Below are 23,574 nucleotides of genomic sequence, written 5' to 3'. Positions count from 1 at the left end.
AGTGACTGCAGAATATGAAAACAGTAGGCTTCAAACCTTCATTAAATGATCTATGTTTAAGGATTATGGAAGTTTGTTTAATTGATTCTGGTTAGAACATAAAGTATATTGGTTTGGCTATTTTCTGTGGTATTGCGCCATTAAGACAACTGGAAGTTTTACTTCAAAGAAATTATTTTAAGTTATGCACACGGAAGTACTTTGAATTTGAATATGGATCCCTCTTTGAAGTCCCAAAGAAATGTAAAGATTTCACTGTTGGTGCGATGGACTCACTTGATGTGCTGCCCTGCAAACAACCTGCTTTTTCCACTTCCAATGGAAAGTAAACCTTAATTTACCTCTCAGCTCGCTGCTAACGCGAGCAATCTCAATGAGGTGCTGTGGCCCTGTCAAGATCGTGGCCCAGACATGCAAACATTAGTCTACAAGGCCATCTGAAACCGCCATCTGGTGGACCAGATGACCTCGCTTTAAGCAGCAACACCTTTCGACGCTGAAGCTTTACTGCCCTAAAAATACCCTTTACTCTATGTTTAGGCAATTAATATACAATACGTTAACTATAAATCATTCACGCCGAACTGTGAAAGAGTGTTTTGTCATAAAGAGTGTCGTTTTGCCAATTTCACATCCAGCTGCCAGATAGGTTTCCGCATCCATAGCGCAAATACCCCAAACCGCAGTGAGTATTACATTTTGAATAATGTGATAAGTGTAACCTGCACCACTTTGGATACCTACGTACAATGCAGACGTAGTAGCTGTAGCAATGAACACTGCAGCCAAGGCTGTGTTTTTGAAACGGTATTTTATCATGCACAGCATTGGTTTAATCGTCCCTCGAGTGTTACTTCTGGAAGTTAGCTGTTTTGCTGCAGCACATTTCTTCTAGGGGAGGTCCTACTATAATAGGGGCTTCCACACGGATACGTCTGCACTACAACAATTGCCCCTATCGCTTCATCCAAATGCGACATTTTACAGAAAGTCGTTTGCTTAATTCTGATACTGAAGATGTAAAATACTGTGGACGGCAAATTAAACTGTTTAAATCATCCCTCCCGTTGCTGGTGAGGCAACGGGGCTATGATCTACTACACTGCAGTGCCAACGTCGGAGACAGAAGCTGAGCTTTTTTACCACATGACTGTCAGACACATCAACTTAAGACACCAAACCATATCTTAAACATGGTAAGCTGTACAGCACTTTCGCAACAAATGTGTTCACGTATTCATCACAACAACCTGTTTGAGGAAAATAAATTGAAATTTCGGGGGAAAAAAGGCATTATAACAGAATGGCTAAGAAATATTCACTTTTACGCATCCCATCTATGGCTTTGAAATTCAGACGTAACTAAAGGGGACAGACATTGAGGTTGCTAGACCATCAATCATCTCTACGAATTCAACGAACTGCGGATCTAGAAAGCGTACTCGTCGATATTTACATATTGCCTAGACTAAAGACGAGTCTGTAGAAATGTATGTGCAGAGGAGAGGACATGTATCAAGCGAGATTTCCCCGATGCCTCCTCTTGATGTATTTGCAATTCATGTAATTGTGGGAAAAAATAAACTAACGGTGCTTAATAGACAGCTATTCGGGTTGTCAGCTAGTCAGCTCTCCTGAAACACAAACGGGGAAGTGTTGCAGGGCAAAAAATGCTGCTGCAGCAACCCAGAAATCAACCCTGTATAAGGAGAACCGCATTAAAATACAAGGCACATGGACCACCAGTATCATACAGATGTCGCCATTATATTAAAAAGTGTCATACTACCATACAACTGAAACATATTTAAAAAGTTCAAGGCTGCACTATCAACATGCTTATGTTTCGGGGCTTTCTGTTCTGGCGTTAAACGTTTGAGTCCTGTCTGGCTCACAAGCAGCTGCACCGCGGGATAACTTATTCCCCGTTTCCCCAGCATGTAGCCTACTTGCTGCACAAACACGATCATCACCATCACCATAAACAGTGTAAAACAGTGCAATCAGTGGAAAGAAGCAACGCACTATGCCTTACCACTTGGGCTCTTGTTTTTCTTAAGACTCTTGCCACAAAGACACTGCAGCATATGCGTTCCTTTGCTGAAAATGTTCCAAAGAAACCACATTGATTTGGGCAAAGAACAATCCAGCAGCTTAGACACCCAGATAAAGAAGAGATCCTTGCGGTTGCATAATAATACAATTGAATCAGTTCTCCAGGACAGGGCTGCCAATTGTACCATAGATTAAATATGTAATTTCCCAGTCTTCTGCGTTTTCGTTCACGTGGTTAAATGTTTTGTTAGACCTCTGAATGGTAATATATTTCCGGCCACTTAAAATTATGATGCCACCCCAGGTTGTCGGTAATAAAAAATATATACTCTATAAATTGCATGTGTCGCACAAGAGGAGAGGTGAAGCAGGTAAACAAACAGAACTAATGGGAAAACTGCAAAACAGGGATGATATCCGGAGATAAAACCATTGCCTTTTTAGTTCATCACTCTGAAGATGGGTGGATCTGTACAGCATCGAAAGCCGAGCGAGGATGCATCCTATGTAAAGACTGCAACTGGCACCCCAACAAAACATATAGCCAAATCAAGTCAGTTCAATTAATCCTGTACATTGCTGAGATCAATTTCCAACAGCTGCTTCCTTCATCGTTTACAAAAGATCTGTGGGATAAGCCAGGATGTTATTCCCTCTTAAGAATGTGCATGTGTATCCTGACGCGATGATGTTCTAGATTCTTTCTTTCCTTTCCTTATTGTTTTACGAATATATCACTGACATTTCTGTATCTTCCGTGAGTATGGCGCGTCCAGAAAAATATTTGCATGTGTTTCTTTTCGCCTTCGTTCTCTGTGCGATAGAAAATAGACTAGAGGAGGAGGGGTTGAGTTGAAAGATTGGCTTTCCATTACGTGAACACGTGGTTATGAGCACCGTCACGAATGAGACGTTTTCGGTTTTTTCGGACGAGAGGAAATATTGTCTTTAAGCTGGTGAATGAATGAGGTGGAGCTTTCGGCGCACGTTTCAGGCCCTAGCCTCCGTGCGAAACGTTCTCTGAATTAAAATTAAGACTGCGGTTCAGCTACTGTACGTGTAGATACCTGCCAGCTTTCCTATTTCCAAAAGAGTGCAGAGCTTGGAGCTATGGTGAGCGAATTACCAGTGTCAAACTGAGGCAATTGTACCGAACAAGTCTAGTAAAGAATAGGGGGTGATGTACCCTCTGCATTATATCTCTAAAATCAACAAGTTTTTTGATTGTTTCGCTCGGTATTTTCTGCAATATAGCCATTTGTTATACCATCCTACAACTCACTTGTGATAGGCTAACCACAGGCATTTTTAGTCCTCACCAGAGAAACAAATCATCCTTGCACGCAATGTAGCCTTGCTGTACAAAATACACAGAGGATACATACCTCCATTGAAAAAGCAAGCGCAACAATTCCTTGGGATAATAGTCTACAAATCGAGACAACATACGTAATATAGTCACAACAGTTTATTTTGTCCTGTCAGCAGTTATATCACGGCAGGAACGTAAAACGTTTGGAGATCGCGTAGAACGCAAAACGGTTGGCCAAGTTTAATTTTAAAAGGGGTATGAGATGGGGGGGTTGCAGGATATATTGAGGATATATTTATATTATTACCATTTAGCAGATGGATACTGTTCTGTAACTGGATGAACCATCCAGTTAAATGTTGTGGTGCACTTGCGCTGAAAGTACGTGTGTGTATTTTCTTTCCCCTATCTGTTGTGCTGACACACACTGTGCACTTACATCACAACAGTCATCAATCTGTGAATAGGATTTAAAAAAAATCATGCATCCATTATTTGCCTATGTTAGCTACATTGTGAAGTGCATAATGAGAACATAATGAGTGCATCATTTATCTGGTTCTGTGACAATAATAAAGCAGCACAAAGTATTGTGTATATTTCTAGCACATGCAACTGAGGCATACAGCCACATTATCACTCCCAATATCAAACAATTCCTTCCTTGTTCTATAGGCAATCATTTTGATAATCTAACAATTATCCAAATATGTTCATACTTTTTTTCCAGCTATCCTGTTCATAAACAGATATACTGTTAAATCACACAAATCACACAACCCGCCTACATATTGCACATATCAAAATTCTCGGTATGAATCAACTCTTAGTTTATGTTAATTACCTAAGGACTAAACATAATTTCGTAGAGTTAAAAGTATAAACCGGTTTTGTTGAGATCAGAATGTGGATCTGAAAACCATTTTAAAATGTGCTTCAAAATCGTTTCTTTCATTAATTGCAGACTGAGAATATTAATATCTTTGTCCTGAGAATTTAAGGCTTAAACATATTCATGTTTTTCTTTTCACATTTTTGAACAAATTAATGGATATTGCAGATACCTTTTTGGGCTTCATTAGTACAGCCTGGTTTGTTTTGTCAGTGGTTCATAGGTTGACGGACATTGACAAGTTGAGTTAATTCTATTGTTTTATCCACAGCACTTTGTACCAACACGTCTCTGGCTTGTTTAAGCATTGGGTTGCATACTTGCAGATTTTTGTAATGAGATCTCCAAAAAGGTTTAATTCTGATGACTCTTCCATGAAGATAATTTTTGTGGAAATTTTTTGCACAGTGGACTGGTGCGCCACTTATCCAATGTCAGCTAAACCTTTCTGCGGGTCCTTTGAGTAAAATCTTGCCTAAACTTCAACAGTTCCCCTTAACTTTCTGATTTCTTAATGATGTTTCCGACTGGAAGCTGGAAGCCTTTAGATATTTTCCAATACCCATCCACTACTTTGTTAGTCTCAGTTATCTTTATTTAAAGTCCTCAGTTAGCTGCTTAGAGGAGCCTATGGTTCTTGAGAGTAAGCACAACAACACCATGAAAGGTTAGAAGGGTCATTTATTGTGCTATGGGATGGGCTAATTGTCTTCAATTGAAAGCCTAATGAGTCAATAAAGCTTTGGGACAAAAAAAAAAAAGATATATATATATTATATTTATTTAGTATATTTATATATACATTGGTGCCTAAACCTTTGCACATGCCACATTTCCTGTTTTATTTTTTTAATTCAGCAAATAAATTGAGATTCTGCATAAACATTTGCAGAAATAGGTAATGTTTAAGTGTGTATCCTCCTGCAGAGGTTCTTTTCACATATAAGAGCAACATAATTTGACCAGTGGTACCAAAACTTTTGCATACCACTGTGGTTTGATATACCAATGGTATATCTCCAAATATCGTCAGACCATGACCCCTCCCCCAGCATGCCTATATTTCCAGGCCAAATCTCCTACCTGTTCTGGCCCCGAGCTGGTGGAATGAGCTTCTCACTACAGTAAGAACTACAGAAACTGTCCAGCAGACTGAAGACTCCCCTCTTCCGATTGAACCAAGGGTGCCTGACCCACTTTGCATAGTCTTATTTCTGTAGTTCTGTATTTCTGTAGTTTCTGTAGATTTCCTTTTGGGATAATGTAAAAATATGAATGTAACACTTCTGTACATTGCTCTGTGATTGTGCAAGGTGACTCACTTTCAGTAGGTCTTCTCGATACTTGAGCCCATAATTGTCTTATTCACATAAATGTCCACTATGCATGACTATATTATTGATTAACCAAATATCGGATTTTAGAGGCACCTGACTCCCAACACAGCAATTTGTCACCAAACTCTGGCTCTTCTCTCATATATACTTCTCTCCATGACAACACCAACTTCTTTCTCTGTTTACAATTACTTAACACTTTACAAAATGCGTGCCTGTGTGCATTTCAGCAAAGATGATAGACTAGCTAATTGCTCGTATTTGCATTGTTGCATTTGAAAAATGTTATTCGGATTTGTCAGTGTTGGAATGCTTGGTTGGATGTTTATGTCAAGTTCCCTGCGGAGGTTGTGTTAACCTTTTTTCACCTTGAATTTGGGGTGACAAAATTTGCATACCACTGTATGGGGAAATATACAAACTATTGTTGTTCTCAGATATTACAGTATTTAAAAAATATGTTATACATTACATTTCTAAGTGTGCACATATTTGCAGTATATTGGAATATACATATTATTCCATTTCTGTTTGGGTGTGCTGTGTGATTGACCGTCATGTTCATATCTGTTTTGCAGAGCAAAAGAAGTCCCAGAAGCTCTTTGGTGCTGTCATCTTCCCTCGTGGCTTCTTTATTTATGATTAGCAGATACTGTACACCTGTCCCAGGGTATAATTTCCCATCAGGAACCCAGCAGATGCTTGTTTACTCATTTCCATATAACTGCATCCAGTGTAGTGACATCTCTGAAAAGTATAATCCTGATCGCTGTCTTTCTCTTTTTGCCATCGTGGATGAATATCAGGTAACACCTGGCTGTATCCCTTAGCCAATTGAAGCAAGGTGGATACCCTGACAAAAATATAATATACTGCCAATATGTCAAAATAAAATCTATTATCAAGAGCAGAATAAACAAATTGCTTTAATGAATAAACACATTTTTGTTATTAATACCTACCTGCGTCTTAGAACAGCCCAAAGCATTGCCTTTTTATTGTACAGTAAATGTGTGATAGCATACAGTTGTCAAGCAAATCAGAAGTGACATTTTTCAGTCGATCAGTAGAATGTAAGACATCATTCTCCATCTTGAACAGCACCCACAGGAAGAGGAAAATCTTTCATGAAAGGGCTTTAAATTCAAGTAACCCTGATAGCTTTGTGTATACATCTGCTTCAGGCCACATTGGACTGCATATACTATATCCCTTTAAGCACATTGACCTTTAACATATTTAAAGTTCATCCTATGGCTAAAATATAGATATTCCTGTACCAAGTATGTTAGTTATTAACAAATACATTAAGTAATGAAAGGTTCATGCTTAATTCATGTTAACAACTAAATTAGCTAATGGCAATTCATGAACCTTATTGTAAAGTGTGACCATTTTATTAAATATTTGATCAGATGCGGAAATAAAATAGATCACATCGAGTCATTTGCATCTTCACATTTTCACCTCACTGATTTTTATTACTGTAAAATGTGAACCACAAGAGCAAACGCAAACAAGATGAGGACAGAGTCATGTGCCTTGCTGCATTGCCCATCCATTATGTCTAGTGTATTATCTATTATACACTATTATGTATTATCGATTTTTTGGTGTAAGTAATAAAGCCAACCCAAAAAATAAAACCAAAAGCATCTTGTGGTGTATGGAGAATTGAGCTATTCTGTGCAGGAATGCTTGTATTAAGGCTGGTTTATGCTCCCATCGGGCAACATCTGGTTGCAGTGACATTCAGTTCATACTTCATAAATTGAGCATATTTGAAATTAACTACAATAGTCAGTGTCGGGTGACATTTGGCATTTCAAGCAACGGAGTATAAACCAGCCTTTACAGACGGGGGTCCTGCAGTTGTGGTCTTGAGAAATTGTGTGCTACCCTTATTATTCCATGTGAAAAGGATCACCTGTGTTGTGGACAGGAAGAAAATCAAACCTTGCCTTGCTAGAGAACTCTGAGAATTAATTTAAAGTGGGAGAGTACATGACATTTTCTGCCATTAGAAATAATCAGCATTTTTATTATCTCTAAATAATATCCACCAAAATAATAATGTCTGTGTTGTTCCATGTAGCCCATGCTCCATGTTATACTGCAAAGAATCATGCTGATTTCCCAAAGTATAAGTAAGTAATGGCTTAAATTAAGGCCCATCAGACTGCTGAGACAAATTACATGATGCCGCTTGAGATAATTGTTAGCAATTCATGTCTTTCTAAACAATGTATTTTAAAAGGTGTTGTTGGAAACATTTTTTCAATTACAATTTGGCCTTAATGGAGTTAACAGTGCTCTGTAATTATTATCCCATTATTGTGATTTTTCTTCATTATTAACAATTCAAGTGTGAGTGGCAATTTCAAGGTAAAGCAGATACAGTATATCTCTGTGTTATTGGAGCCATTCACTTTTGCTGTTAACCATAACAAATTTTCTCTTGTAAATCGGCAAACACTGACTATCGGAACCAAATTTAGTGGCTCATACAGAATGAACTACAAGCTGACAGCTAAAATCAGAGAGCAGACGGGTGAGTTTCCGGATAGTGACGTGTCTTGAACATACTTTCACAATTTCAAGATGTTTCCCATTTTTGGGAAAATAGATTTTTCAAAAGTGACTCCAAGAGTTAGCGCTACAGGCAGCATGGAGACAAGTGAGGAGAAAAGTAGTACTTTTTATTTTTGTTTAGCATGACCATGAATCACTTACAAGTATTATTTCACTGATCAACTGGGCTTTACCTGGCCTTACCTCAGATCTCATTTGCCAGACTTCATGAGAAACATCACAAAAAAAATCCTAATGAGTTCTAGGGGTAAGAAACGCTCTGACAAGCCCAGTTTATCGCCAAGATTCAATCATTGCCCTGCCACTGTCCCCACCACTTTCCCTGTCTCCGGTGACACATACTGTAATTATCCGTTTTGTTCTCAATCAAGAAAAACTTCCAAATGTCCCTAATGAGACACACTGTCAGCAGGCTAGTGTAACCTGTAAACTGTCACGGTTTGGGACTCTGCGGTTTTTTTTTGGGGGGGGGGGGATTTCGTTTTGTACTTCCGCTGGTTTGGTCTGTTTCCTTGGTTATTGAACTCTGCCTGTTTTACAATTTCTCTCTGCCTGCCCCGCATGTACCAATCTGCCTGGATTTCGACCTCTGCTTGTTTTTTGGATTATGTTCTTGTCTGCCCCTTGTTCATAAAGCCTGCCTTTTCACGTTACCCCTGAGTCTACTTTTGGTTCCTCTGTCCTGCAAACATGACAGAAAACTTCTGTAGGCTAAACAATGTGGTCATTCAAGTGAAGAATGAGAATAGTGCAATCTTTCTGCAGAAATCACGCATCTTGCATTTAGCACTTGTTTCTTATGCATAGACTGGTTTGTGCAGAAAGCTTTGTGGATTGGCTATTTCAGTTTTACCATTGGTAATTGTGCGATTTGTAGGATTTGTTGCTTACCATGCATTTTCAAAAAGTAAAAAAGCCGCTTCTACTCAACTTTCTTCCTTCTTTTCTAACAACAACCTGCTAGACCCCCATCAGTCTGGCTTCAGATCGGGCCACTCGACAGAGACTGCGCTCCTCTCCGTCAGTGAGTCACTTCATGCCGCACGAGCAGCCTCCCTCTCCTCTGTCCTCATTCTTCTAGATCTCTCTGCTGCCTTCGACACTGTGGATCACTCCATTCTCCTGTCTGCCCTGTCAGCAACGGGCATCTGTGGCACAGCCCTGGACTGGATTGAGTCCTACCTCTCTGGTCGCTCCTTCCAGGTTGCCTGGGCTGGTTCGGTATCGACACCTCGGCCCCTCGCCACAGGAGTTCCCCAGGGCTCAGTCCTTGGCCCGCTTCTTTTTTCTCTCTACACTCGCTCCCTTGGCCCTGTGATCACTGCACATGGGCTATCCTACCACTGCTATGCGGACGATACCCAACTCTTCGTCTCGTTCCCGCCGTCTGATACGCAGGTTTCAGCCCGTATCTCTGCTTGCCTGAGGGACATCCAGAGCTGGATGGACAACCACCATCTAAAGCTCAACCCAGGTAAAACTGAAATGATATTCATCCCTGCTAATACCTCTCCCCATCTGGATCTCTCCATTTCCCTCGGGGATACCACACTCACGCCGTCACCCAGTGCAAGGAACCTCGGCGTGGTGATGGACAGCAGACTGTCCCTTTCCGAGAACATTGCGGCGGTGACCCGGTCTTGCAGGTTCTTCCTATACAACATACGGAGAATCCGCCCCTTTCTCACCCCCTACTCGACCCAGCTCCTGGTCCAAGCGATGGTTCTGTCCCGCCTGGACTACTGCAATTCCCTCTTGGCTGGCCTCCCAGCGTCTGCCATCAGACCCCTCCAACTCATCCAGAATGCAGCAGCTCGTCTGGTCTTCAACCTTCCCAAATACTCACACGTCACCCCCCTGCTTACTTCCCTCCACTGGCTGCCTGTCATGGCTCGCATCAAATTCAAAACATTGGTGCTAGCCTTCCAAGCAGTTAAAGGGTCTTCCCCAGCTTATCTGCAAAAAATCATCAGACCCTACACCCCTGCCAGACCTCTTCGTTCAGCCTCCACAGGCCGCTTGGCACCTCCCCCTCTCAGAACCTCCACCTCACGCTCACGACTACTGTCTGTTCTGGCTCCACGGTGGTGGAACGAACTCCCCGTTGAGGTCAGAACTATAGAATCCCTCCCCACCTTCAAGCGCAAGCTGAAGACACACCTCTTCAAACAGCACCTCTCCCCATCCCTCCCTACCTCCCTGTGAACCTTAATTGTTGTCTCTGTGACTTGTGTATCAGTATTTTAGTTGGCTAGGTAAGCAGTGTTTGGATAGTTAACTTTGGTGACTTTTGCTCTGTTTGTTTGTTTGTTCAAAAAAAAAAAAAAAAAAAAAAAAAATGGCCCTTGTCCTTATCTTTGTTGTACAGGTAGCAGTTGAAATTGTACTTACCTCTAGGGTCTTTCAGCGAACTTATCCCTGGTTATGGGTATGCACTTTGTTGTACGTCGCTCTGGATAAGAGCGTCTGCCAAATGCCAATAATGTAATGTAATGTAATGTAAATTATGCACATGTACACTTAATAACATTTTGGAGAATACATACTTACGCTTATGTCTTCAGGTGTGTTCGGATTGGGCCAACAGAATGAAAATGCCATTAAGGAGTTTGTACAAACAAATTGTACCTCTTTCAACAAAACTGAAACTGGACAATACACCAATTTAGGCTACTGAGACAGTTGTAATATCCTTTCAAATCAACAAAAATTCTACTTGCAGAAGTAATAGAACATAGGATCACTCCCAAAACTGCTAATGTCTACACGTTTACGTTTGTGGTAGGCTGGAAGAAATTGTTTTTAGATTTTACAGTTTAAGGTTTTCGAGGCTAAATTATTTGTCCTCTAGTCTACACAGGGATATACAGTACTGTGCTAAAGTTTGAGGCAGGCGTGAAAAAATGCTGTAAAGTAAGAATGCTTTCAAAAATAGAAATGTTAATACTTTATTTTTATCAATTAACAAAATGCAAAGTGAGTGAGCAGAAAAAGAAAAATCTAAATCAAATCAATATTTGGGGTGACCACCTTCAAACAAATCATCTTCTAGGTACACAAAGTCAGGGATTTTGGAGGCATATAGTCAGGTGTGTGATTAACCAGTTATACCAAACAGGAGCTAATGATCATGAATTTAATATGAAGGTGGAGCACAATCATTAACTGAACCAGAAACAGCTGGGTAAGGAACAGCCAAACTCTGCTTCCAAGGTGAGGTTGTTGAAGACAGTTTAATGTCAGAAGTCATACACCATGGCAAGACTGAGCACAGCAACAAGATATAAGGTAGTTATACTGCATCAGCAAGGTCTCTCCCAGGCAGAAATGTCAAGGCAGACAGGAGTTTCCAGAAGTGCTGTCCCAGCTCTGTTGAAGAAGCACAAAGAAACGGGCAACGTTGAGGACCGTAGACGCCATGGTCGGCCAAGGAAACTTAGTGCAGCAGATGAAAGACACATCATGCTTACTTCCCTTCACACCTAAATCCACAGAAGAACTGTGGCTAGTTCTCCAACATGTTTGGAACAACCTACCTGCTGAGTTCCTTCAAAAACTGTGTGCAAGTATACTTAGAAGAATTGATGAAGGCAAAGGGTGGTCACACCAAATATTTATTTTCTTCTGTTCATTCACTTCTTCTGTTCATGCATTTTGTTAATTGATGAAAATAAACTTAACATTTCTATTTTTGAAAGCATTTCTTATTTTACAGCATTTTTTCACACCTGCCTAAAACTTTTGCACAGGACTGTAACTAACAATTATTTTCATTTCAATCACCCTTGAAAGAGTGAAAGAGTGATTGCCTCCTCAAAATCACCTTTAGCATCAACAACTGCAACTTTAATTCAGATAAATTGGTAGGTTCTCAACCATGAACTGCTAGTTTTAGGTCCTGCCACAGCATCTCTAGTGGGTTCAAGTAAAGACTTTGAATAGGCCACTCCAAAGCTGTTTCTGAGGCTCTGGGACTCCACTGAACCTGTCATGTCCTGTGTCTCTGTTTCATAGTTCATTTACCTGTTAATTGGTTTCTATGTATTTTCTAGTCCCGTGTTTCATTTTGTGTTTCTTTGTTTGCACTGAACCTGTTACATATTTCCAAATGTGTAAACACACACACCCGAATCCCATTGTGTCTCGTTACTTGTGTATATAGCCTGTCTGTTTTCTCCTGTTCTTTGCCAGATTGTTATGTGCCCTGCTTTGTGCTTGCCATACTCTCCAGCAGTTTCTCCTGTTACCTGCTCCCGCTCCCGCTACCCGTTTCCTGTACCTGATGACCTATCATGCCATCTCCAGCCCTCCATCGCCTCTCCAGCTTCCAACTCCTTCCCTGTTCCTACCCCCTGAGCTTGCAGATGTGGGAGCAAGTGGAAAATCCGCCTGGCCCAGCCTATATCCAAGCAAGAGAACTACAAGCTCTTTTTCGACAACTGGTTTACGACTGTCCCTCTCGAGCCCACACTAGCTCAACAGGGAATTTACTGCACTGATACTGTTCATGGCAACAGACTACCAGGCGTCAACTTGATGAGTGATGCTGAGCTGAAGAGAGCAGGACATGGATCTTTTGAACAGAAGATTTCCTTGCACTTTGTGAACTGGTACAATAACCACTCAGTGACCCTTTTGAGTGATTACACTGGAGCCCAACCAGTCACAGAGGTTGACAGTTGGGATCGCAAGATGATCACCAAAGTCCCCTGCCCTGTTGTGGTGAAATAATAGAACAAGAATATGGGTTGGGTGGATCTGCTTGATTGTGATTGCACTGTACCGGAACAAAATCAGATCAAACAATTGGTACCACCGGCTGGTGTTCTACTTCCTGGATGTGATCATCGTGACCACCTGCCTGCTCTACCGAAGAGATTGTGAAGGCACTGGCATGGGAAAGAAGGAACAAAGTATACCTTCAAGTCATACAGAGCTTCTTTGTGGTTGATGTTTGTCAAAATAAAACTTTTTCTAATACATATATTGCTTGTTTTCCTAATTCTACTTGTCATATGTGCTATAGAAAACCTTGGTTTCAGTACCCTTGTAGCACATTGTTGCCCTGAGGCACAGATTTTATGATGGATATATAATCAGGGACTCCCAAGTTCCCAAAAAATAGTGAAATATTATTTTACCACCTAAATAAAAATGAATGCCGTAGAGGGTTAGGAAAGGGCAAATACTTTATCAAGGCACTATATCTTTTTCTGTCACAGCTTCTTCTGCCACATGAAATAGTTAAAGGATATTGTATATAGAATTAAACATGGTCATAAGACCGGCAGAGCTGTCTCACTACATGGAGTTACACTTTTGTAAATTCCTAATTTTAAGTACAATGCAGTTATTTTGCTGACACTGTTATCTAAAACAACTTACAGTTGATGAGACTAAGTAGGGGGCAATGTGGGGTTAAGGGCCTTGCTCAAGGGCCCAACAGCTGAACTCTTATAGATCTTGTCAATAAGGGCCTTGCTCAAGGGCCCAGCATCTTATTGTGGCTACACTGGGACATGAACTTCTGATAGTCCAGCACCCAGTCAAGAAGCACCTTAGCCACTAGTAATCGCTCTTAATCACGTGACAATGACCTTGACAATGTGATTCTTGGTTGTGTTGGAGGACAAGTGTCCATAGGAACCACAAGCAACCACTTAATTTTAGTTGTCAAACACTTGGGTCAAACTAGGTTTAGATGAGATGGCATCCTTTCAAAATGATATTGATGGAGCCCAGTCAACATACGTTTTAATATAAATGTTGGATGGTTAACCTGTAACAGAAGAAAAAAAAGATCTAAGGGGGTAACTTCACTGCTGCAGCAACCCTCTGAGTGCCCTCCGTAGGACTGGGTTGCACCTGCTGTAGGCTACTTCAGTTCAAACGTAGCCTTCCTATACAACATACGGAGAATCCGCCCCTTTCTCACCCCCTACTCGACCCAGCTCCTGGTCCAAGCGATGGTTCTGTCCCGCCTGGACTACTGCAATTCCCTCTTGGCTGGCCTCCCAGCGTCCGCCATCAGACCCCTCCAACTCATCCAGAATGCAGCAGCTCGTCTGGTCTTCAACCTTCCCAAATACTCACACGTCACCCCCCTGCTTACTTCCCTCCACTGGCTGCCTGTCATGGCTCGCATCAAATTCAAAACATTGGTGCTAGCCTTCCAAGCAGTTAAAGGGTCTTCCCCAGCTTATCTACAAAAAATCATCAGACCCTACACCCCTGCCAGACCTCTTCATTCAGCCTCCACAGGCCGCTTGGCACCTCCCCCTCTCCGAACCTCCACCTCACGCTCACGACTACTGTCTGTTCTGGCTCCACGGTGGTGGAACGAACTCCCCGTTGAGGTCAGAACTGTAGAATCTCTCCCCACCTTCAAGCGCAAGCTGAAGACACACCTCTTCAAGCAGCATCTCTCCCCGTCCCTCCCTACCTCCCTGTGAACCTTAATTGTTGTCTCTGTGATGTGCTTTGTGTATCGGTATTTTTAGTTGGCTAGGTAAGCAGTGTTTGGATAGTTCACTTTGGTCACTTTTGCTCTGTTTGTTTGTTTATTTGTTCTCCAAAAAAAAAGGGAAAAAAAGGTCCTTATCTTTGTTGTACAGGTAGCAGTTGAAATTGTATTTCCCTCTAGGGTCTTTCAGCGAACTTATCCCTGGTTATGGGTATGCACTTTGTTGTACGTCGCTCTGGATAAGAGCGTCTGCAAAATGCCAATAATGTAATGTAATGTAGTTATAACTTCGTATTCCTACGAATAACCGGATTTATGCATTCTAAGATTAAAACGGTGATGGAAATAAGTTACAACGTAATTAACAACTAGTCCTGAATAGCCTACACGTACACTCAGCAGGTGTAATCACACAATCAAATATAAATTCTGCACACAACATCATTTTTCAGTAACACCATGGCATTTTGAAACTTGGTAATCAAGTAGATGTTTAATTTATTAATATATTTCAGTAGCAATCTAGCCAGCTATGATGCCAATTCGGAACCACAAGGAGATTTTAAATTGTTGATTATGCACTCGTCTTAGTTGGCTAACACACAAATTTATTAGCTGATTTTGTTGTGATGTACCTCATAGCTTATTACTAAGCCTCTAGTTTGGACTGTAAACGTGGTAAAACTGGCTATTTTGGAAAGAATGCCTTGTCTCTCTCGATCAGCTTGACTTCAGCAACCATTAACTGTTAGGAAATTAACCAAAATTAATCCATATTATTTTGAGTTTTATGGACAGGTTGTCCCCCAGCATAGTGGATAAGTCAAGGTCACGTGATTTGTGATGTGCATGAAGAACAATCCATAGGCTGTAGCCTATAGGTGTTGGTCCATAAAAGTTGATCTTCATTTACTTTTTATAGCTTATAAATTGAACTGTTTGTTGCAGAAGATGTTTGCAGGTTTTTACTGTTGGAAGCAATTCAATCAACCCTCAAGTCTTTAGTAAGTAGACCTACTTCATATTCTGTTCTGTTCTGCTCTCAATGAGCCTGCATCAGTTTAGATTAATGCAGAGTCAATGCTCAAATATACACAATTGCAAATACCTTACAAAGAAGTGTAAATATTCTATGGCAAAGGCTGGTGATTCCTTGAAATATATACATTACAACATTAAAACACTTTAATGGCCTACTTTGGTCACGCTGTAGTCTTGTAAATTGGCTGTGATTGTGAAGCCCACAGGGAACTGGGCCACTTTGAAACCAAACGCCTACAGAATGCATTCCCCACAGTCAGCCCGGCAAGAGTGACAAAGACACATTTAGAGATGAATTATTTTCTCTAACACTGATCATGCATCTTTCACTGGAAAAGGGTTTCATACTTAATATGTTTGTGATATGTATTGTATGGATATTTGTGTTATAGTTCCTTTTTATCTTTTTTTTTTCTTTTACTTTACTTTTATTGGATCCCCCAGTGCCAGAGCATACAGCAAACTATCATTACACAAATACACTTTTCAACATAATGGAATGAGCTGAAAGCAACAAAATGTGAACAAAAACATGTTCTACTATTAATATCACAATTTAGACAATTCTACAGTTACAGTAATCTACATGCAAGTACATACTCAAAGATATTTTCCACTGGGAAAAATATGCTTTAATAATCACAGCTTGCAGAGAAACAAAAATAAGAGAAAATTCTTAATTAAGGGATGCTGTCTTTCAAACGTTTTTTTCTTGGCACTGCAGTTCAAATGGATTTAGCAACATCTGCCTTGTTTAAACGGGGAAATGCTTGCAGTCTACTGTCCCCTCCACTGGGGAAACTTGCATCTCCTTATCGATCTGTTTCATGTAACGCAATGTATCATAGCACCCTGAGGATATCATCTGATGATTTTGTCATACTTAAAATACTTATTTTTGATTGCTGCAGCCTCAGAGGCATCTCTGTGCTGTTCTTATGCTCCTCTATCCTAACCAGGGGAAAAGGCCCCTGTGGTTTTCAAATGTGGTGTGAAAAGTCTACCTCCAAAAGTGTCATGAATATATGGGCAAAGCGATCTTGTTATATAAAGAGTATGTAAGAGAATACAGGGACAAGGGTTACATGCAGAACTGTTCGGTATGTATCCGGAGATTGAGAGAAATGTTAGTTATGAAACAGCAACACATATTCAGTTGAAGGCTTGTCTTAGACACAGATTTCTATCGGGCATTTTCATTAGCAAACCCATCATATAGTTTGACAAGTACATTTTGTCATTTTAACTTATTTAATTTGGTTAAGAAATCGCTCAGGAAGTAGAAAGAAATTAAGAAACTGAATTGGATTATACTAATTACTATTAATTGATTTTCTTTTTTGTTTTATTTAAAAATAATATAAAAATAAGGATGTCAAATTGAAGTCAAAACATTGCCCATTTTGTCATTAGATCATTGTGCTTTCAAACAAAGGGTCAGTACATTTTTATGTATACTTTAGTTCTTTAGTTTAAATCCATGGAAGTTCATTTCTGAGAACTATTTATTGTTCTAAAGGTTAATCATGCTCCTTCATTCTAGTTCATTTGTATTCAACATGGGCCATGGTACTGTGTGGTACTGGCATTGTGGGCATGGTTGCCAGGTCCAGCTACTAGTTCTGTGCATGATACATTTTCTAGTGCCTAGCTGCCCCTAGCTCTTGGACCATTGGACCACTCCAACTGCACCCCCGCCCTAAGGTAACACCACAATTTTTCAGAAAAGACTTTCAGAATTGAATAAAATTGTGGCCATTGGTTTTGGTGTGTTTATATAGCTGTTTTTGAGGATATCGTGGAGCCTTTTTCCAATACAAAAAAACTAGATGGTATTTATTACACATCTTATCTTGAAAATGGGTCAGATTTGATAGGCCAGCGGAGGATGGGCATCCCCATATTGCCGGATTCCTCTCGAGATTTCTTGCCATCAGGGAGTTTTTCTCGCCGCTGTTTAAGGGTTTTTCTGAAGGCAGTCATTTACCTCATTACCGTTATTTGGGAGCTTTAGGCTTATATTTAAAATTTTTCTTCCCTTCTGCTACTCTGTAAAGCGTCTTTGAATTGAAGTATTCCGAACCAATTCTCCTCAATTCTTGTCTCGGTAGATGACTACTGTATGCATGTTGGCTTTTGAATTGATTAAGTTGAACTGATTAAGTTTTTCATTTCATTATCCTCATCATTTGATGTCACCACTGTTTATGTCACACTCAAACATAATCATGGCCTGTTTTGTTGCATAAACAAACCTTCAAATACACATTTTACTATGGAAATCACAAGATATTCCAATTCAGATCATTGGTAAAGTTGCAGCTCTGTCACCCAACCAATCAACACTAATTAGTCCAACCTAAACCACCACCCACCAGGACAGAGTTTGAGAAGCAGTTTCTATGATGACTAACGCTACTAGGAAGATAAATCAAGTAATCAAAGAGAAACTACACTGATACAAATGGCAAATGCAAAGGACCCTAAAAGTGTCACATTACCACCAACACTATTGATTAAATGGAAATTCTGCAGAGTATAAATGTATCAATGTATCATTATTTGTGAAAGCTACTCATGAATGAGTCGCTGGCCAACATTCGTGGCTGCTTTTCAGCCTTCTAGTGGTGGCACTGCACAGACCCCAGCACCTTGCCAAAAGTGAAGTTGGTTATATTTTGAGCCAATACATCGTATTGATCCTAAATGAAATTAAAAGCTGTTTGAGAGGTAACACATTTTCCATTGATTTCTTGTTCTACAAATTTGTGATGTAACACACCATCTGACAACCCAACCCAATCTTTGAAAAAACAGGAAGTCCAAACAAGCAAAGGTACAAGTACAAAAACCAAAACAGAGTCGAAACCAGGCAGAGATCAAAACCATAAAATCCAAAAGCAGAAGGGCACAGGGCACAGGGCACAGGGCAGCTAGAACCAGGGCAGGGAACAGAATAACTGAAAGACGAGCTAGCAACAAGAAACTGAAAATGACAGGTTTAAATACACTACTGACTGACAGACAACAAGTCACAGGTGAGAGAAATGGCAGGAATGACAGGAAGGAAGTAAGGAGTGTGGGTAGGCAGAGACACGAAATGGGGCACAGCTGAAACAAATGGATAAAGGTAAGTGCAGCAGGAAACAGACTATGGAAAGCACTGAGGTAACAAAAGGCAAAAAACTCTGGGGACTTAAAACAGATAACAGAAGAACACAGAACATAACATAACATAAAGACCTTTTATCAAAACTTGCAAGAGGCAAACTCCAGAGTTACAGTCGAAAATACAATCAAGCCCCATTCAAAACAACTTTGGAAGAATAAATCTTAATCATTACAGTAAGTCTATCGGCTCTTGTTACAAGTTGTGTTGACATGGGGTCTTCTGTAGATACCATGCATTCGACATGGAGTACCTGCGGATAGAGTCAGATGGAAATGGAAGGAAGCTGAGATGATGGACATCTCCACTAAACCGTTGACTGCTGCTGAATGTGTTTTGACCTAAGCAATTTCTGAGCTATGACAATTGTGCAGCATAGACAAAATGAGCCACATACCATCAGGGTGTGCTGGGCTGTGGACAATTATCCGATTAGCAGTCATTGCAACAGCCTTTTCATAGCTTTTCAGTCTCGTAGAAGGTTTCTAATGTTTGGTGTGAGGCAGAAGATATGGGTTCTCTGTCAGAATGCTTTGTTTTTAAACGTTATGGCACCCAAGTTTGAATTATTTTAAGAATTAATATGGCTAAATGCAGAATGCCTTTTCATTAAAATATAAACCACAGCTGTAGCATGTTGCTATGTGTTCTGTCCTTTCATACCAAATCTAGGCTGCGGATGAATCCAAGCTTTTCTACCTTCACATTATACACAGCACAGCAATCTTTACTTCTATCTAGATAACATGAGATAAAAGATGATCATCACATAAAAGATTCAAATTAAAAAGTGAACTTTCCCTGGTCAGTCACAGTCGCCTGCAATGAAAAAAGAAACCTTTGACGTAAATGATACAATGATAATAATTTACAGTGCCACATATTGAAGGCTGAATAATAACCCTTTCCTAGCCATATGTGACCTGCTCTATCAAAATGAATCATATTGACCTCAAAACTTATTTTCAGAGTTTGTTTTAGAAACTAAACTCTCTACTCCAGATATCAAGGGAGTTGTGTCCCGTTTAATTTTGAGTGCCAGAAAACTATGTTTTTGAGAAAAATGGCTTCAAAGTTTCGTTGCGAGAGTTACATGAGGCTGGTAGACTACTGACAATGGGCTAACAAAACTCTGGGGCTATAACTTGTCATCTTATGTATCAACCCGTTAAAACTATATTTTTACTGTGAACATTTTCTCTTGACATTAAGATAAATAGACCTGATGCAGTTGTTTGTGACAGTTGAACGGTGATAAGCTGGCTAGCGTCCAAACAATGCACAACTCCGGTGTTACTTTCACTTTCAAATCTTGCATTCAAAAGCTTAAAAACTATATTTTTACTCTGAATTTGGAATCGGAACATTTATGATTATGAAAGCCAAGAAATTCAAATTAAAGCCCAAAATTTAAAATGTTTACATAAACAATGATTTATGTGAAATTGGCCATTGAGACTTACGACTGATTATGATAGAGCGGGTCACATGTCTGTTTCTCTATTTCTTGCCAAGCTCTGCCCTTAACGAGGCAATCAGCCCAATCTTTTCATGTGTGAAATTTGATTGGATTGGAAAGATTACCTACATTTTATTGTAAACTCATGAGTGATAGCTGAAGACTGTGCTTGTGTCCCTATATAAAATGTTTCACTTGGTCCAGTCTACAAGCAAACAAACACCTCACTATGGTACACAGCTGATTGACTAATTGAGGCAGGATAATTGATAGAAACATGAAATCCAGAAACTAATATGTTCCTCCAGCAACAGGGATTTCGACCCCCATCTTAAATGAAATGTCTATATACATGTAACTATATAATTAAGTTATTTAAGGTGGCCTGTAGCATAGTGGTTAATGTACATGACTGGGACACGCAAGGTTGGTGGTTTGATCCCCGGTATAGCCACAATAAGATCTGCACACAGTGTTGGGCCTTCACCCTGCATTGCTCCAGGGGAGGATTTTCTCCTGCTTAGTCTAATGAACTGTACATCACTCTGGATAAGAGCATCTACCAAATGCCATTAATGTAAAAATGTAATGTAATAAGTTCCTTTGCTTTAAAATATAACTCTTCACAGCACACCATTTGACCATATATTGAGATTTGTATGTTTCTAAACCAGGCATTTTTCTTAATCTAACTTGATTGATAGTGATATCAGAACAAAAGACAGAATATTTTAGAGACATGTCGCATAGTCAGGTTGCTTTAGCACCCTCTAGTGAACTTAAATGTTCAGAGGGTCATATTTCTGCTGGAGAAAAGGTCAGAAAGCAAATTACTTATTTATTTCTAATTATTTCATGCATGTACTTTTATTTATACTTCGTGTTATTATTATTGTCAATAATATTATGAATAATAATACTAATAAATACATCACAAAAATAAAATTCAATAGAACGGCTCATTTTCATATATAGTAGAAAGGATCTATGGTCTGAAATGCTGGCTCTGATTTTGAATGGAATATCATGTGACATGGGTGCCCTGGTGCATAATGAGAATGTCTCAATAAACATCACCTCCCCAAGAGAACTGTTACCTTAGTTACTTTCCACCACAATCGAAAAACAATCCCCACAAGTCTAGGGGGAACACACATACTCAGAGAGACCAGACCTGTTTAGAGAAATAAGGGAAAAGAGATTTAATGAAGCCCTCACATGGAACAGCACAATTGAGCTCAGTTTCATTAAAAAAAAAAAGGTCAATTCTGCAAATAAATTGAAATTTGATGACATAATGAAAAATCCTCATAGATTTCCAGTTGATATCCTTTAATTGAGTCCAACCCTTGTCATTTGGTAGCCATTTCTTGAACTGGGTAAGACCGTGGCCATATATCCCGAAACAGGAATGTAAGTGGACTTGATTAAAGGAAATATGCCATGGTTCCCATGCTCTGTTTTTCTTCTGTCAAGATTCCATTTCCATCCAGTTTAATGGAAGGTGGGATGTTATGGAAAACTATCAGAATTATGTAAGGGATAATAGCCTATGAACAAGTCAGTTACAGTTTGAGGAAATAGCTGCTCAATAGGGTATACAATACCAGTTATTTCGTCATAAGTAACTCATTCATAGGGTATTACGCTGCTTATACCACTGTTTACTTGCCAAAGTAATGTAGCTATGGACAATTTATTTTTATGTATTAATTCATACACAATGGTAAAGGGAGAAAAAATAGTCCCAGCCCTTCTTGCCCACCCCCAAATAGCATATGAGGTAAACAAATACCTTATGAGAAACACTCTCAAACAGTGACGGGAAAAAAAACTCCCCGATGGGAAGAAATCTCGGGAGGAACCCGACTATAGGGGGAAGCCCACCCTCTGCTGGCCTATAGTTTGATATGGTAACATTTGATGTATTAAACTAGTTGGTAAACTAGACTAGTCCATACAGATGGATGCAGAGTAAGGAGTTCAGAAGGTAGGGGGATGAATTTGTAGCTCCAAGATGATCAGCCGCCATGTCTTGTTCTTGCAGCCAGTCCCAAAAAGCAGCAATGGCCCATGTAGTCTGTTATTTTCTATTTGGTAGACCTGTTCCTTGTTCAGGTGTTTGTGCCTCTTTCTCCCTCGTTACGTTTTTGTTTTTGGACAGTCTAGCCATTCTGCTGTGGCACATGCATCACAATTGCGATCATTTCCGAAAATATGAAATTATTATGGATGTTAAATGTAGTTCATAGACAATATCAGTGCACTGAATATATTTTAACATCTCAGGGCATTCCGTGTACAAGTATAGGCTATTCCTTGGCACTGCCTATTGTTTTTCAGAGTGATCACAGCCAGTAAAGGTTTGGGTCTCCTCACCCACTTGTGTGTTGTAAGTTGTCTTATTACTACTGTTATTATTATTCGGTTACATTATGTACAGAAACATCTGAGTGACAGTGAGAGAAAGGCAACCATCTGCACCAAAGAGATCCAGATGTCCCTGCTAATGGTGGAGCTAGCCAACAACTTGGATTGTGGGATGGATTTCCGATTAACACAGAGCCAATCAGCAATTATTGATCAGTAAGATATAGGGCAGGGAAGTAGCCAACAGAGCTTGATATGTGTAAAATATTCTGAAATTGATTACAAAGATCCCAAATGAAAAAGGCCAAGTCAACGTTTTACCACCCATAAGTCAACCGGTGTACAAGACTCCTTCATCAATTGTGCAGCCAATTGGGCAAGAAACATTTTCTGGTTCATTGTTCATTCATGAATCATTTCCAGTGCAATAGGATTAGAGTATAATTAATTGTCCTTCACTGAGGTCTGTAGGGAGGTACACTAATCCCTGCTCAAATAAGATCAAGGCACTCGGGGTATGTTTGATACATAAGAGGCTAAGTGACACCATGCTATCACTGGACACCCATTTGTCCTAAATATAGCACAGTTCAAATAATATTTATCTCGCATATTCATTGCACTGTGTGCATTTATACAACTTTTATAGAAAAGTACAGAAATATATGTATTTTCTCACAGCACATTTGATATTACTGATATATATATATAGTATATATATATATATATATATATATATATATATATATATATATATATATATTTCACTATTTCAAAAGATGATTACTTGAAATTGAGTATCTTCTCATTTTATGTGAGTATTAATTTCTTACTTACATTTGCACTTTGGCATAAGGAGCCACTCTTATACAGGATGGCTTATA

General features: G+C 39.7%; 1 protein-coding gene across 1 annotated transcript in view; it reads right to left on the bottom strand.

Moving 5' to 3' along the window:
- LOC133124141 (fibroblast growth factor 14) overlaps positions 1-2,243 on the bottom strand; it is a 150,941-nt gene extending 148,698 nt beyond the window's left edge. Inside the window, exon 1 of the mRNA XM_061235081.1 lies at positions 2,036-2,243. Coding sequence (XP_061091065.1) covers positions 2,036-2,243 — 208 coding nt within the window. The remainder of the gene's footprint in view (positions 1-2,035) is intronic.
- Positions 2,244-23,574: the final 21,331 nt, after the last annotated feature.

This window comes from Conger conger, chromosome 3 (assembly GCF_963514075.1).
Source record: "Conger conger chromosome 3, fConCon1.1, whole genome shotgun sequence".
NCBI classification, from domain to species: Eukaryota; Metazoa; Chordata; class Actinopteri; order Anguilliformes; family Congridae; genus Conger; species Conger conger.
The sequence above is the reverse complement of the archived record's forward strand: the minus strand, read 5'-3'. Positions and strand labels throughout refer to the sequence as shown.